The sequence below is a fragment of the Schistocerca cancellata genome, chromosome 7, assembly GCF_023864275.1.
Source record: "Schistocerca cancellata isolate TAMUIC-IGC-003103 chromosome 7, iqSchCanc2.1, whole genome shotgun sequence".
Classification (NCBI taxonomy): Eukaryota; Metazoa; Arthropoda; class Insecta; order Orthoptera; family Acrididae; genus Schistocerca; species Schistocerca cancellata.
In genome coordinates this window covers 332,741,259-332,759,552 of record NC_064632.1, presented here as the reverse complement: position 1 = coordinate 332,759,552, position 18,294 = coordinate 332,741,259, and the positions used below count along the sequence as shown (strand labels likewise).

General features: G+C 42.1%; 1 protein-coding gene across 4 annotated transcripts in view; it reads right to left on the bottom strand.

Moving 5' to 3' along the window:
* Positions 1-18,294, bottom strand: part of LOC126092109 (uncharacterized) — a 280,658-nt gene that overhangs the window by 74,028 nt on the left and 188,336 nt on the right. For all 4 annotated transcript variants that reach the window (XM_049907543.1, XM_049907544.1, XM_049907542.1 and 1 more), the window contains one exon: positions 11,075-11,188. In XM_049907543.1, the coding sequence (XP_049763500.1) occupies positions 11,075-11,188 (114 nt within the window). The remainder of the gene's footprint in view (positions 1-11,074; positions 11,189-18,294) is intronic.

The window sequence follows — 18,294 nt, the reverse complement described above, 5'->3', positions numbered from 1 at the left end:
CCATTAGAGGCAGGGCCACCTGTGAAAGCAGCCATGTCATACCTGCTCTCATGCAATTTCTGCACAGTATTTTACACTGAAGTGCCAAAGAAACTGGTAAAGGCATGTGTATTCAAATACAAAGATATGTAAACAGGCATAATACGGCACTGCACTTTGCAATGTCTATATAAGACAACAAGTGTTTGGCGCAGTTGTTAGACCGGTTACTGCTGCTACAATGGCAGTTTACCAAGATTTAAGTGAGTTTGAATGTGGTGTTATAGTTGGCGCACGAGCGATGGGACACAGCATCTACAAGGTAGTGGTGAAGTGAGGATTTTCCTGTACGTCCATTACACGAGTGAACCGTGAATATCAGGAATCCGGTAAAACACCAAATCTCAGACATTGCTGCAGCTGGGAAAAAAACCTGCAAGAACATAACCAGTGACGACTGAAGAGAATCGTTCGGCATGACAGAAGTGCACCCCCTGCTGCAGATTTCAATGCTGGGCCATCAAAAAGTGTCAGCGTGCAAGCCATTCAAAGAAACATCATCGATATGGGCTTTTGGAGCTGAAGGCCCACTCGTGTACCCTTTATGAGTGCACGACAAAGATTTACACCTCGCCTAACATTGAATTGTTGATGACTGGAAACATGTTGCCTGGTCGGATGAGTCTCGTTTCAAATTGTATCAAGCAGATGGACATGTATGGGTATGGAAACAACCTCATGAATCCATGGGCCCTGCATGTCACCAGGGGACTGTAGAAGCTGGTGGAGGCTCTCCAATAGTGTGGGGCATGTGCACATGGAGTGATATGGGGCCCCTGATATGTCTAGATACAACTGACAGGTGACATATGTACGCATCCTGTCTGATCACCTACATTTATTCAAGTCCACTGTGCATTCCAATGGACTTGGGAAATTCCTGCAGGACACAGTGATACCCCGCCCCACACAACCAGAATTGCTACAGAGTGGCTCCAGGAACACTCTTCTGAGTTTAAACTCTTCTGCTGGCCATCAAACTCTACAGACATGGACATTATTGAGCATATCTGGGATGCCTTGCAATGTGCTGTTCACAAGAGATCTCCACCCCTTTCTTCTCTTACTGATTTATGGACAACTCTGAAGGGTTCATGGGTGTCAATTCCCTCCAGCATTACTTCAGAGATTAGTCGAGTCCATGTCACATCATGTTTCAGTACTCTGCGTGTTCGCATGGGTCCCACTCAATATTAAGCATATGTACCAATTTCTCTTGCTCCTCAGAGTATATCGGCACAACCACCAGCAAGCTGTCCACCAGAATGAATGGCCACCAAAGTGTAGCCAGGAACTTAGCTTACTGTAGGGACCAGAAAACTTAGCATCTATTTCTGGGAAAATTTGCATCAACTTTTTGAAAAATTTGCATCTATTTCTGTAAAAATTATCATCTATTCTCTTTCTTTGTAAATGATTACATGTACAAAAGGTTGTCATGCTACATGCGTGAAGACAAAAAAACATTAATTCTTTGAAACTGACTGTTAAAAAAGATGTTGATTGATAACTATTTGACTGGAAAGAGTGTTTCTGCAAAAACCTCTCTCTTCTGTAATGGCTTTTGTTTCCTTTGTTTGGCTGTATTTAAGCTTCAAAAATGATGGTTCTGTTGAGAACCAAAAGCAGCAGCATTATTCTTCTGCCAGTAAACTGAATGCATCTTCAACACAAGGTGTTTATGATCATTATTTGTCTTTTCCCACCCCATTTAAAGATTACAAAATCTGCAGACTAATTTCAAACTTTCGTGGGCATGCACACCCATATGACCCATGCTTGGCAATAGTACAGACAGAACTGACAAGGCACTTAGCGTAGAAGTAGAGCTGAATGTACGGCAACTCTATTTTAACATTAGGGTGCAGTTGGAAACGTTGAAGATTTGGTTTTCCAGTCACTATGATACTGGGTGCAAGCACTATAGGCTGTGGTGGCACATGGACGCAAGCATAGACAAACTAGAATTTTGACCAGCAGAGGGGAGAGGAGTGGTGCAGGGAAACAAGTCCTCCTTCCTTTTCACTGGGCAGCAGCCTACAGCAGGACTGACATTTTCACAGAGGTCGCCAATCTCTTCTGGTGTTGTAAAGGTCATAATTGAATTCTGTGATGGACCAGAATTAGTCACTCCACTTATTTCAAAATAAGAAAAGACAATTGATCAACGCAAAACACAAAGTATTCGGGGGTGGCTACCCCACAATTTCTTGTTGAGTTTAGTGGAGACAACTATAGTTCAGGCCCAAATTCTAGCGGTATTCAATGCAAACACAGCTCAAAACATCAGCCACCACTTAATTTACCATGTTAAAAGTGTCCGTATTATTTATAGTATAATTTGAGATTTAGCTAACAAACAAACTTACACATTTCTTCATTACAAAGTGCTAGATCCCACACCAAATTACTACACTGCATTATGCAGCATATATCTTAAGCAGACCATTCAACCGGCCTCAGCTGGAATCACACCAGATCATTGAGTGCATTGAGTGCATTGATATGTTGCTCCATTCATACACTTTATTTTGCAAACAGGTTCTTATGCACATTATCTCTCCAAATTGGGCTTACCAGATAATGTAAAATACCAGTAACTGCTTACTTTTCAATATTTATATGCAGAAAATAAAGCTATTTCTAATTATCTCTGACAAAATAGCTCATCTGGATACATTCGCTATAAAATAGCTTCCATTAAGTAATTTTGTATTTTGAGACTGAATTAGCATCTATTTTTCATTCATTGCAAAATGTGAATTTTTCGAGTCCCTAGAGATTACCATCTAGTGGCGGAACATGCTACTGAGCACAACACACTAGAGTTCAATGGCTGCTTCACAGTCTGTGCCATCTGGATTCTTCCTCTCAGCATCAGCTTTTCTGAACTACACAGATGCACATTACCCTTGCAATATATCCTTTGATCCTGTAATCCTCCTGACTTCAATCTCCCCTAACCCATTGCACCTACAACCTCTACACGTCTCCCCCTAACCTGGCCTGTCACCCCTTCCCAATCCACAGCTGCACATCACCAACACTTGCTGGCTCCAGTGCCCGTGCATCACATTCATATCACACACAACAGCTGACTCCATATGGGCTGCTAGCTACTCCTCTCCAACCACTTCTCCCACTTCCTTCCCTAACACTAATTCAGTCCACCTGCTGAATTGCAAACCCAGCTCATTAAAGGATTTGTCTGAAAGCTAGTAATTTTTTTCCCTTTACTTTGTGTCTGTCAACAACTCAATACTTCTATTATTAAGTGAGTGTACTCCTTTACTCCTGAATTATTGAGTGCTCATTGATTCTACAGCCACCAACTTACATCTTGCGTAAGGTTTTCAAAGGCTAGATACAAGAAATTAGGGCTTGTATGGGAACAAAGAGACATGTGCTCTTCCCTTATTCCATTGGTGAGTGGAACAGGAAAGGAAATGACTAGCAGTGGTACAACATATCCTCTGCCACGCAGCACACGGTGGCTTGCAGAATTTGTATGTACTCACAGATTTAGATGAAGGAATTTTATGTTTGCTATAGTAGTTTTCCTTGTAGAGAAGCTTTGTAACCTACAAAACAAATGGCATTTCATTTCTTTCTACAAGATGGTCTAAAATAATAAGCCAGGTCATTTTAAATATGCAAGTTGCTATGCTAGTTAGTTCGTCCATAACTTAAATTATACATTAATTTTGCAGGTACAAAAAGTACAAGTAGTGTATTTTCTAGTCATTGTGCATCTTTAAATAGTACAGATGCAAAACAGCACACAAAACTTAATTATTACCACATGTAATAGTTGTCACTCAACAACTTAGGAAGAGAAGACCTTGGTTTTGTGAACATGCTACTTACAACTGCAATGATTTATCATCCTGTTTTATGTACTTCTCTTTGAAGAATTTCCTTTAGAAATAACCCAGGGTTCTAATGCTATCACAAGTATCCATACATTAAAGCAATTAAAAATAAATCTCATTAACTGAATTCTTGCTCATTTCCTGGCATTTGGTTTTACATTTTTAAATATAATTTGGCTTCCATGCAGTACTTTAATAACATCGTAACTTCCTTAAAAACTGACTTTACCGTCACAAGATGATACAGACTCATTGGCAATTTCTTAGCTTTTTCAGATATGTCAATATATCCCACTAAATATACAGTATATGAATAAAAAATGTCAAATACCTTTGAAACATTATGTCAGATTCCGCAACGAAGCAAATTACCAGAAATCCTGTTAATATCTACCACTCTACTATCAATAATAATAATAATAATAATAATAATAATAATAATAACAACTTTACAGGGAGTTTAAGTTGGAAGAGCACATTAGAAGATAGTTTGTTTTTGTATGAATTTTTTTGGAGACTAGTTAGTAAATTTGTTGTTATAATAACAGAACCATCACCACTGTCACCCACAACAGGGAAAAAAGTGTTTCATTCATTGTTATGAGAAAGTGCTTTACTGACAACACCGCTTTACTGGAAACAACGCACCAAGAGACAGTGGACAAAAATAAACCTAATGATTTTTATTAGGGTGTTTGTATCTATCCTGCTGATCACTTATGTATTTCAACATAGCCCTACTCTGTAAATGTATCACACAGGTTCTCCCACAGAAAAGGAAGAACAGATTTCAATTAATTATTGCAGACACAATATGAAAGATAGAAACACATTAAGCATGTCACTGTATAGGAGGAGGTTCAAAGTTTTGTGTTCACACAGATGCTATATAATGCACTCAATATGAGCCCAATGTGTTGCTCAAGAAATGCAGAAACATTAGTCCATTTCATTTCATACATGAATCAACAGATCCCTGTTCACTGAATTAACAGCTTCAACAATTCGATTTCTCAGCTGCCATAGGTGGGGCACTCCACAGAGAAAATATCTCAAGGTATAAGGTCTGGTGACCTGGGATGGCACAAACAATGAACAAGATCTTTTTGTCCACCCCTTCAAATCCAACATAGTGGGATGGTGGTGTTAAGATAATGCTGCACCTCAAGGTGAAAAGTGAGGTGCGGTGCTGTCGTGCATAAAGGTGAAATCATTGTAATCTTCATGAAGTTGAGGAAACAAGCAACTTAACAGCATGTGCAGGTATGAGATTCCTGACACAGTTTCCTCTGGAAAAAATAAAGAACCATAAACTTTGTGAACAGAAACAGCACAACACACATACAATTTTGGTGATTCTGTTTCGTGTACGATGAAGATTCTAGGATTTTGTGACCCCAAATTCTTACATTATGGCTGCCTATTTTACGCGATAAATGATATGTTAATTTGTTCAAAAAGGCGAGTCATTCAGAAAAACTTTCTTCTGTCATATCCTGCAGAATTGAAATGCAAAATTCGTACCTTCTGTTATGGTTGCAGGAATACAACTGCTGCAGTAACAAACTTGTAAGGCTTCATATGCAGGCATAGTTTCAGAACACGTCACACCTTTGTTTGAGGAAGTTGAAGTTAGTGGTCTGCCCATCTTGTGAGGACCCCATGTCAACGCATCTAAGATAAGCTTGACATTTTCATCAGGCTTGCATGGCTGACCACTGCTGTCCCTCTGCACATGTAACCTACTTCCAAGAATTTTGTATGCCAGACGCAAATTGCCTGTAAAGAGGTGGCTTCTTGCTGAATCAACAGCAGAATGCATATTGCACTTAAACAATGAATTGACTTCATGCAAATTCCGACACACAAAATGCTCTCTCATGATGTAGTCGCCATGTTGCTAGAAACAAACAACTGTACAGCTGTGTCAGAACTTTGAACTTTCCTTTATCGAGTGACAAGCACAATGTGTATCTTTAATAGTTTTTCTGTGATAAACAATTGAAATCCATTCCTTCATTTTGAATCACCCACTATAAAAAAACATAGAAACATTAGTATGAAAATATCTAAAAGCCAGATAAATGACATTTAAAGGAAGCATCTACACTATCTGAAGCATGCCGCTGCGAGTGAAGTTTCCTAACTACAGGGTCTAAGGGAGAAATTTATTGTAAACACTACATTTGACAAAATACCATCAAAAACAATAACACAAAAGCATTTACAACAAGAAGAAAATTAAGTGGGAAACATTAACTGCCATCCTGAACTGAATATCGCCCAAAGAATTTTCTTCTAGTAAGACTTCAGTATTTAAAACCGAGTTGACATGAGACGTTTAGTGTGTACGTCATATGACCTCTGACTAACAGCTTTTAACATTGGAAGTAATTGCTAATTTTTCTGGCATAGCAATCTACAGTTAAAAATCATCAGATGCTGCAATGAAGCTGCTCTCTCAAATTTGTTTTCATAACTGTTATTAAGCTCACCTGACACCACATAGCTTGTTAATAAATGAGTGACATTTATTTCATTGTATTTCTGTAATGTGATGGTAACTATCTATTAGAATGAGTACTTCAAGCAATTTGGTGAATAAATTTTATTTTCAGTGGTAAGTCATTCTGTAGTTAAGTAATAGCAGCAAAATTCAGCAGTAAACAAAAAAAGGGTCAGTAACGAAAGTGGTCAAGAAAATAAGTCATGCAGAATAATTATTCAAAACAATGTTTATTAAACAAACATATGATGAACATAAGCACAAAAACAAAATAATGAAGTACTGGAACTGTTTCAACACAGATTATGTCCTACAATAAACTGAAGAAATACATTTCAATATACTTAGTGCCATTTCTAAGCTTATAAAACACAACTAAAATTTTAAACTGACAATAGCATCTTCAGTCCAGACAGAGACATATAACTAAACTGCAAGCATATTATAAGAAAATTACAAAAAAATAAGTTACAGTCTTAACTAGAATTTCAGTTCTGTCAATTGATTCACAACCTTCCAGACTCTTCACAGAAAGTCATTTTGAGCATTCAAACTAATCATAAAAGACATGCACAGGCAACATAAATTACGGAAGACATCGTAATGAAATTAATAAAAAACACAAAATTTGGACAGTAAAGATATTCACTTCCGCCTGCTCCTGGTGGTTGTACTCCGCTTACTGCGGCGTAGTTCTGGCATGTCTGTATTATCGTGTAGATCCTCCTTACACAAGAACTGCTCCAGCTCACTTTCATCTGACAAAGTATGAATATCATATTCTGTATCAGCAGTAAAATCTGAATGTGTAGTTTCCACGGAACAAGATCTTGACCGTCTCCGCAACTCCATCTGTCTCATATCATAGTCTACTGCGTCAGGTTCACAGGCAGATTGAGTGCGAGGACGAGGTTTTGAATCTGTCAATGCAGGACCTGGTATGGCCTGGTGACAAGGTCATCATGGCATGCAGACAAGATTATTACTTTACGCAAGCACCTACTGCAACTATATGGACTGTGTGAGATTTTGCAGAAGAAAGGTTAATTTTACAAATACTACACTATATCATACTTCCATATTCACACACTTCAACTAATTACATTTATTTCATACTATATGCCATTATAAGAAAATTTTAATAGTAATTAATTCTCTACAGTGGCCCATAAACTTGCCCCTCCACCCTCCCATCCCACTGTATCTGCCCATTTTCAGTAACAAGCTGATGGAAACAAATGTTTATCGTGCTTTTACACAGGATATTTCATGGCCTAAATCAGTTATTTTATTACTATTGTAGAAAACTACCTTCGCTTACATGAAACACCAGTATACGACATGTATAAAAACATGTTGCTCGCTATTCAGTTTATCACTCAAATTGGGTCAAAACACACATCAGTGTGTATCTTCGTACAATAGAATCAAAGATTACTCTACAAGGGTTGGAGAGAAGGAAATGGTTTTAGTAATGGATAAAAGCAATTTGAATATAAAAACAGGAAGAAAAATATAGAAGAACATAGTAAAACAAGCTTGTATGAAGGGTTGATGCTTTAGGTCGTTTAGATGCGAATTGTGTACTCATATCTCCAAACTCTAACATCCTAAATAAACCTGCTAATAATTTTCATGAAGTAGCTATAGAAGAGTGCTTCTGTAGAAATAGTTTAATAAGGGTAACAGACCATTCTTAGTTAATTATTATATTTCATGCCAATACATCCAGCTTTAAAATGGAAATTGCATTTCAATTCAACATGCAGTCACTTATGACGAGCTCTTAGGAACACTTATAAACACATGCAATTAAATAAAAACACATTACTTATGCTCAATACAGTACAATACAAATATAGAAAAACTGCACAGGAAGAAAGCTTTTATAAAAAACTGCTTAGTATAAGGCATACTCAAATCAGTTCCACACACTGAAGTATCATTTAAGGACATCCATACAGCTTGTATCCTGTATGTAATACATATATAAGCAAATAACTCCCTTCCACACAGACCAAACAACATGAGGAAAAACAGGGATCAGATGCAAGACAATAAATAGCAAGTTGTTCCAAATTCATTCAAAAACATTCAGCTTCAGAGTGTTGCTTCACAATATACAGACTGAAGTAGAATGCAAGATACAAAGTCATCTGGCATTAAATGAAACGGGATACTGCTCTCTGAAACTGTCGGAAGTATCAAGTGATACTTGTTAGACTGGTGATAACAGACAACTGCCTTCACCTAACTGTGAATAGGCTCACCCAGGCAGTTATGGATGGATCTAGAGTTTAATGACACTAAATCATAATCCAACTAGACATTTTCAAATAATGAACCATTTGAAACTTCCTGGCAGATTAAAACTGTGAACCGGACCGAGACTCGAACTCTGGACTTTTGCGGGCAAGTGCTCTACCAACTGAGCTACCCAAGCACGGCTCTCGCCCCATCCTCACAGCTTTACTTCCGCCAGTACCTCGTCTCCTACCTTCCAAACTTTGCAAAGTTTGCAGGAGAGCTTCTGTAGAGTGCTAGTTCTGCAAGGTTCGCAGGAGAGCTTCTGTAAAGTTTGGAAGGTAGGAGACGAAGTACTGGCGGAAGTAAAGCTGTGAGGACGGGGCGTGAGTCGTGCTTGAGTAGCTCAGTTGGTAGAGCACTTGCCCGCAAAAGTCCAGAGTTCGAGTCTCGGTCCAGCACACAGTTTTAATCTGCCAGGAAGTTTCATATTAGCGCACACTCCACTGCAGAGTGAAAATCTCATTCTTCACTGAACTACTTGTCACATTTAAATTTTAAAAAGTGCTACACAAAACTGCAGAACAGGGATCTAAAACAAAAACTTTTGATTTGTCAACTGAGATTTATAATCACCATGCCATGCATCAAGAACCACATATTGCCAAATTTTTCAGGGAACAACGGAGATCAACATTCATTTTTAATGTATTGAAGCAGTTATTGATAGATACATTTTAGGATGAATGATGACGAAACAGCAAAATGCATGATGTCAACCTGACCAGTCTTGAGTCACAATGTCACTCCTGATGTTTCTCACCCTAAAATGTGATGAATGATGACAAAATTCAAAACCTGTAGTTCAGTTCCTACAAAGTTCAAGAGTGACATAGAAGTGGTAAATGAGCCGCATGTTGCCTTAATTCTGTATGTTCTCATATAAACTACTGGTGCAGAGTAAACTTTGCATCAAAAACTGTGGCATATCCCCTCCTCATTACTTAACCTCTCAAAACACATCTGTTAGTCACAAAATGAGTTTGTTTATGCATTATGTTATCTCTGACATAGTTCTGAACAAAAGACCATCTCCGTGTGTGCGCACTCCTTCCCCATTTCCCATCCCCATATCCATACTCATATCCCCAGTGTAGATTACCAATCTAGTCAGCAATTGTCACTGAAAGACATTCTGATAAGCTTTGTGATGTATATCCTAATTCTTAGTGACCAACTAAATGCTAGCTGGAAGGCACCTGCCACTGGTCAAATTTCCACTTTCACGGGATCTTAACATGGAACTCAATTTGACAGAATTGAATGAGATTAACAATAATTGAAGAGTATTATTGGAAATATTCCAAAACAAATCTCCTTTGGATAATATCAGTGATAAAATCAATACCAAGTCTGTATTACAAATCTTTATCTAATTGGCAGGAGATTGAGCCCATGATCAATGTTCAGTATTCACAGCAAATTTCACCTCAACCATCATTTTTATGATAACTACAACTGAATAAATTAGTGACCAAACTTTGATTACATAAAGTCAACCAGGTATTCTTGCTCAACTAAATATCATTACAGAAAGGCCTTAACAAGTTTCATTAGTGAAAATTCTAATACAAAGAAATAGTAGCATACATCACTACTATCTTATCTTCCTGCAGCTTATTTCAGCTGCTGTGTGCACTGTCTAAAGAATTGTAGAAAAACATTCAGGAGATTGTAGTGACAAGAGCATTTTAAAAATCCCTGTGTTGCACATACTGAACTTTACAGGAGATAATATTTGTTCTTTATCAAAAGAATTATTCTGTGAAATGTCATCTGTATCCCACAGCAAAACTCTAGATGTGAAAAGCAAATTTTGTCTGCTTTGTTTTTGTTGATACTGAAATTCTAACACAGATATGACAGTCACAGACAATCTTAAACAGCATTAATAGCAAAGTGATATTCCACTAACTACAGTACATATTTTTTCAACTACTGGAAGAGGTTGCGACACACAAATCAAGTAATTTGGTAAACTATCAACTTATGAATTACACACATGTCAATGACGTAAACCTTCACAAAAAGAAGAAGTTATGTTAAATTGCAATAACAGTAACAAAACTTTTATAAGCACTACACTGTTATCAGCAAAGCTTACTGCCACCATCACACACACACACACACACACACACACACACACACACACACACACCTCTTATCCATACGGCACAAAGTGACTGCATTATTTTTGACACCACCGTGTAAGTGTGGCACACAATTGTATGTAATATATGTAATACAGAAGTTTGTCTAATCCATTCACCAGTATATGAAATCATAATATAATTCTCACACCACAGTCAGCAGTTATGGCTGTTTGGCACTAATCCTTTTCCTGCTTGCTCACCTTGATGGCAGTCTGCATTATGACTGTTGTAGCATAGTTGACACCCTTCGTCCCAAGATGAAGTACTGTATGGTATCCTTGTTCTTTTGCTTTGGCTATGTACTCATCTATGTCCTGTCAAAACACAGATGTAGCTATTAAAAAATTAACAATTATGCTGTATCATTTTGTATGAGGAAAATTCAACTTGAGCATCTACAGTCCAGAACATGTAAGCTTCTAAAATCAACAAGCAAATATTCTTACTTTACTACTCATCAATAGCCAATTAAAAATACCATGGCCAATACTGTCTATTGTTAATAGTGATGACTTTTATACAAGATATACTAAGTGTGACATTCGTCAATTGAAGACAGTATTTTAGGTTAGCTAAGAGGAGGAGGAGGAGGGGAGGGGGAGTTAAGGGTCTATGCACTGAGATTACTGGTCTCTGATTCAGGGGTTGGTCCGTATGAAGTTAGTGAAATCTGACAGAAATATAATCAAACTGTAACGCAGGAGTGGTAGATCAATGCACTGAAAGCAATACAAGTACCCAGAGATGAAGAGTTATTTAAAGTGAGGTAAAAGTGTATGGTTTAGGCCAGGCTGCAGATGAGGGCAACCCCAAAGCTTATCTGCAGCAAGAGGTACATTTTCCATGACTGACCCCCCATTAACCTTATGCAGGGGTAAAATAGTAACGGAATAGCCAGTTGGAGAGATAAGTAATAATAAAAATGAATTAGCATCAGTATGATCAACAACAGGAAAAGAAAGATGAGAGAAACAATCAGCTCAGTAGGTAGGTTAGTTGGTTGGTTTAAAAGATGTGGGAAGGGACCAAACGGCTAGGCCATCGATCCCTTGTTCCGAATAAAACAATGCCACAAGTGTGAGAATAAAACAAGCAAGACTGACAACGCAAAATGGAGAGAAAGGAAAAACCACAAGAACGATGGAAGGGCATCAAACACTTAAATAGAAAAAAGGCGAGAAGAAAACCACAGACACGCATGAAACAGGTAGAAGAGATTAAAACAGCAAAACAGATTACCATGGCTGGCTGACCATCAGAATAAAGGAGAAGCCAGCCATTCTGCAACACATTAAAACCTCCATCCTAAAAGCACTAGCGTGGAGGAGACAGAGGGACAAAGAACTTGCGCTAAAATTTAGATCAAATGATAAAACCCACCCTCACGAATAAAACCTGAATCTAAATCAGCCGATGAGGCATTGTCAGATAAAATTAGTGGCAATGACTCCAGTAACCCAACATTTTGTCGCAGGGCAGTCAAAGTGAGACAGCGCACCAGAATATGCGCCACTGTCAACCGGGCGCCGCATCGACACTGAGGTGGGTCTTCATGGCGCAGGAGGTAGCCATGGGTCGCACAAGCGTGGCCAATGCAGAGCCAGCAGAGAACTGCAGAGTCCCTGCGAGAGGCCCGCATAGAGGCCTGCCACACATTCATAGTCTCCTTAATGGCATGCAATTTGTTGTGCATACAGAGACTATGCCATTCCATCTCCCAAAGCCAAAAAACCTGGCGACATAAAAACGAATGCAGGTCAGTTATTGGAATGCCAATCTCCATAAGCGGTTTCCGTGTAGCCTGTTTGGCCAGTCAGTCAGCAAGTTTGTTGCCTGGGATTCCGATGTTTCCCGGGGTCCACACAAATACCACTGAATGACCAGACCATTCCAGGGCATAGACGGACTCCTCGATGGTCACTACCAAAGGATGGCGAGGGTAGCACTTGTTGATTGCTTGCGGGCGGCAGCCTGCTCAAGGAGTCAGTACACAGAAGAAACTGTCTCTGCAGGGCATGAACGGATGTGCTCAAGAGCACAAAATATAGCCACCAGCTCTGCAGTGAAAACACTGCAGCCATTGGGCAAAGAATGCTGTTCAATATGCACTCCATGGACATATGCGAAGCTGACGTGACCATCAGCCATGGAGCCATTGGTGTAAAACACTTCATGGCCTCAGCACATGTCAAGAATCGAGATGAAGTGACAGCAGAGAGCTGCAGGGTGAACTGAGTCCTTTGGGCCATTTGAAAGGTCCAGGCACAGCAACCTAGGTGTACACCATGGAGGTATACGCGACTGGACCTCTAGTGTAGTAGGTGGTGAAGACAAGGACTCCAGTTCACATAGAATTGTAAGCCCTGACCCGGGCTGCCGATGCAGGAGATGAACTGCCGTGGGTGGGAAAAGGAGACGATAATTCAGATGCGCAGAACTACGAACGTGTGCAACATAACTGGCAAGCAGTTGTGTACATATGACCTGCAATGGAAGAACTCCAGCTTCCACAAAGACACTGGTCACCAGACTCGTCCTGAAAGTTCCCGTCGCTAGTCTAACGCCACAGTGGTGCACTGGATCGAGTATACACAACGCTGAGGGCACCGCCAAACCATAAACCAACCTGACTCCCATAGTCAAGGCAGGATTTAACAAGGGCTCTGTATAGCTGCAGCAGCGTAGAGTGATCTGCACCCCAGTTGATGTTGCTCAGGCAGCAGAGGGCATTGAGGTGCTGCCAGCACTTCCACTTAAGGTGACTAAGGTGAGGAAGCAGAGTCAATGGGCATCGAAAACAACTCCTAAAAATCGATATGTCTCCACTACAGTGAGGGGACTGTCAGTAAGGTAAAGTTCTGGTTCCGGATGAACGGTAAGACGCCAACAGAAGTGCGTAACACACGACTTTGCGGCCAACAACTGAACAGTCCGTGACTGCACCTTGTGGATGGCTCCCAGGAGGCACTGCTCAGCAATACCAGTACAGGTGGAGCAGTACGAAATGCAGAAGTTGTCTGCATACAGAGAGGGTAAGACAGACGGCCCTACAGATGCTGCTAGGCCATTAATGGCCACTAAAACTAGAGATATACTCAATAAGGAGCCCTGTGGGACTCCACTCTCCTGGATAAGGGGCGGGGGATGGATGGGGGGGAGGGGGGGGACTATGGGAGGCACCAACTTTGACACGGGAAGTAGGAAGCGACAGGACATTCTGGATAAAAATCGGGAGCAGGCCTCTGATACCCCACTCGTATAATGTGCCAAGGATATGATGTCGCCAGGTGGTGTCATACGCTTTTCATACATCAAAACAAATGGCAACAAGGTTTTGGCATCTGGGAAAGGCTGTTCAGATGGCAGACTCGAGGGGCACAAGATTATCAGTGGCGGTGCAACCCAGGTGGAAACCTACCTGGCATGGAGCCAGTAGGCCACGTGACTCCAAGACCCAACCCAACCGTCGACACACCATACGCTCCAGCAGCCTACAAAGAATGTTGGTGAGGCTAATGGGCTGATAGCTATCCACACCAAGCAGGTTTTTGCTGGGTTTGTGCATTGGTATGATGGTGCTCACCCGCCAGTGCGACTGAAAGACGCCATCACACCAGATCCGGTTGAAGATCACGAGGAGATGCCGCTTGTAGTCAGATGAGAGATGTTTAACCATCTGACTGATGATCCGATTGGGCCCAGGAGCTCTGTCAGGGCAATGTGCAAGGGCACTGAGGAGCTCCCACTCTGTAAATGGGGCGCTATAGGGTTCACTGTGACATGTAGTGAATGAGAGGACTGTCTCTTCCATCTGCCATTTGAGAGGGCGAAAGGCTGGAGGGTAATTCTCCAATGCAGAGGCACGAGCATAGTGCTCAGCAAACTGCTTGGCAATCATGTTTGCGTCAGTAAATAACAAGCCATTTATGTTAACACCAGGAACACCTCTTTGAGTCTGGTACCCAAAAACTCGTTTGATCTTTGCCCAGACTTGGGAAGGTGACGTATGGCATCCAATGGTCTCTCAACACTCCTAAGCCCACTTTTTGATAAGCTGGTGAACATAGGCACTGAGCCGTTTAAAGGCTATGAGGTACACCAGGGAAGGGTGCCGCTTATGCCGCTGTAGCGCTCGCTGACGCTCCTTAATTGCCTCAGTGACTTCCAGCGACCACCAAGGGACTATCTTTCACCGGGGGCACCCTAAAGAACAAGGGATTGCGTTTTCCACCACAGAAACGATCATTGTAGTTACTTGCTCAACCACCACATTGATGTTACTATATGGGGGAGATTCAACGGTGACAGCAGAGATGAAAGTTTCCCAGTCCGCCTTGTTTGACGCCCATCTGGGCAGGCATCCATGGGCCTGATGTCAGGGCGGTGACAGGAAGATGGGGAAGTGGTCACTACAACACAGGTCATCATGTGCTCTCCAGTGGATAGATGGGAGAAGGCCAGGACTACAAACTGAGAGATCAATGACCGAATATGTGCCATGTGCCACACTGAAATGTGTGGTGGCCCCAGTATTTAAGAGGCAGAGGTCGAGTTGTGACAGTAAATTTTTCACATCTCTGCCTCAGCCAGTAAGAACTGTGCCACCCCACAAGGGGTGATGAGTTAAATCTCCCAAAAGTAGGAAAGGTTTAGGGAGTTGGTCAATCAGTGCAGCCAATGTGTTCAAGGGTACTGCACCATCTGGAGGAAGATATATGTTACAGACAGTTATTTCCTGTGCCATCCTTATCCTGACAGCCACAGTTTCAAGAGGGGTTTGAAGGGGCACAGGTTCACTGCATACACAGTTCAGGACATAGACGGAAACTCCACCTGACAGTCTATTATAGCTGCTACAGTTCCTGTAATATCCCTTATAGCCACAGAAGGCAGGGGTCAGCATTGCTGGGAACAAGGTTTTCTGGAGGGAAATGCAGAAAGTAGGTATAAAGCTTAACAGTTGCCGTAGCTCAGCCAGATAGTGGAAAAAACCGCCGCAATTCCACTGGAGGATAATGTTATTGTGAGCCTGGGAAAGGATGAACCGCGCAAGGAGGTAGGTTATGCCTCAGGGTCACCTGCTGCCTCCAATGGAGTATTTGTAGCCATTTCTATGGTGGATGAGGCATCAGTGAGATCTAGGTCCATAGGGGACGCTAAGATGTCCACTGCATCCTCAGATGCAGAACTGATAGGGGGTGGTGGTGTTGGGGCCACCATAGAGTCCTGTTTCTTAGCAGACTAAATCTTAGTATGCTTGCTCTCTCGCTTCTCTTAAGGGGCTTGCTGGGAAGATTTCTCCGAAGCAGCTTCAGGCACGGAGGAAGACCATGAAGCTCTTCGTCCAGCAGCTTTTGGCTCCTTGAGCCACTGGCAAGTGTCCGCCGTGGCATTAGTGGAGACCTTGGAAGAGAGGGCCCCATGGGACCCCTTCCGCACGAGAGGAGCTGGAGTAGGCTGTTGTTTCTCCAGCAGGGGGGAGGGGACCGATGTCCTCTGCGTTTGGGGGGGGGGGGGAGACCCTTCCTCCCAAAGAAGGTGCTTTGGGAGCAAAGGAGGAAGATTTGCCCCCCTAACACCAAGGTGGCAGATGTATTCTGGTGGCCCGGAGGGCCCACTGTTCGTGGCACAGAGTGAGGAACCACTGGCACATGGGACAGCGATGGTGATGTAGCTGCAGCATATGTCGACATCAACCAAATGGGATTTAATCTTTCGAATTTACATTTAGCCTCTTTGTAAATCAACCGGTCCATGGTCATTTACTCCATAAATTTCTGCTCCTTTTGAAGTACTGGTCAGTTGGCGAGCAGGGGCAGTGGTGCTCTCCATAGTTGATGCAAGTGAGAGGTGGCACACACGGGGTATATGGGTGCAGTGGACATCCACAGTCTCGACATGTGGCACTGTAAGTGCAGCGGGAAAACATGTGCCCAAACTTCCAGCACTTAAAGCACTGCATAGGGGGAGGGATGTATGGTTGAACGTCACAGCACACTTTGACCTTTTCAGGCAATGAATCACCCTCAAAGGCTAAGATGAAGGCACCAGTAGCAACCCTGTTGTCTTTGGGTCCCCCGGTAAATGCGCTGGATGAAATGAACACCCCGCTGTTCTAAGTTGGCACAGAGCTCGTCGTCAGACTGCAAGAGGTGGTCATGATGGAAAATAATCCCCTGGACCCTGTTGAGGCTTTTATGGGGAGTGACGGAAACAGGAATGTCACCCAGCTTGTTACAGGCGAGTAACGCTCGAGATTGGGCTGCGGATGCTGTCCGAATCAAGGCTGCGCCATTTCACATCTTGGGCAGCGCTGTCACTTCTCCAAACTTATCAATCAAGGTGTTCAACGAAAAATTGGGGCTTCACCAGTAGAAAATAATCCCATCAGTTCTGCTACCGACTAAAAACCGAGGTGAATATGGCTTTCTCCGTTCTGTAGCTCTATATTCCTCCCATGGTGTAGCGAGGGAGGGAAACGATTTAAGGTCATACCTGTTGGCATTGTATTCTATCTTGCCCTTCTTAGAAACTGCTGGTGCTGTAAAGTCACCAGCAAGATATGACTTAGTCCACTTCATTGCGGGTCATCCGCCCTGATGCCACCGACTCCAGTCACGGGCTCTCCCCACGGGTGCCACCCATCCACAGCAAAGGCCAACTGGCGTGATGGCCATTGCTGGGAGTCCTGATGCCCCAGGAAGACAGGCATTTACTCCTTGGCATACGTGGGGAGTTTACAGCTCAAGCATCAGCAGTGTGATTCCTGTGTTGTCAGGGGGCTACCACCAAATGGGTACATGACAGCCCCACCACAACAGACTGGTTACCATGCTGGATTGTGGGTGCAGAGAAATCCAATATTGTCATGGGGGCAAAAGAGGACAGGAGACAACAGAAGAAGATGACATACACTGGAAATGTCCTCGCCCAAATAGTTGAATCGCAGGTGGAGATGCAAAGCCATGACAAGAGATTCAGGAGATCGAATCTAAGGGCACTCGTGCACCATGTAAGGTGTCCTTCCCCATATGGCCCGCACTTCTGTAGAATTTTGAAAGTGGCAGGTCAAACAATAGAATGGTACCTGAACTCATAGGGCTGGAAAGTGTTAGAGTCCTTTTAGTCACCTCTTACAACAGGCAGGAATACCTCAGACCTATTCTAACCCCCAGACCCACAGGGGTTGCTCAGTAGTTGGTCACATTTGAGTGTTCGCACACTGGGTATTGTGTAATAATTTCACTGTCCGAGTTCGGTATTGACAGTTTGTGCAATATAATGAACACTGCAGAGTTTTAAAAATATGGACACTGTCTCAATATATTGTACCATGTGAGGATGGTACTGTGCAATACATTTCAGTTTCTGCCGAGAGAGAGAGAGAGAGAGAGAGAGAGAGAGAGAGAGAGAGAGAGAG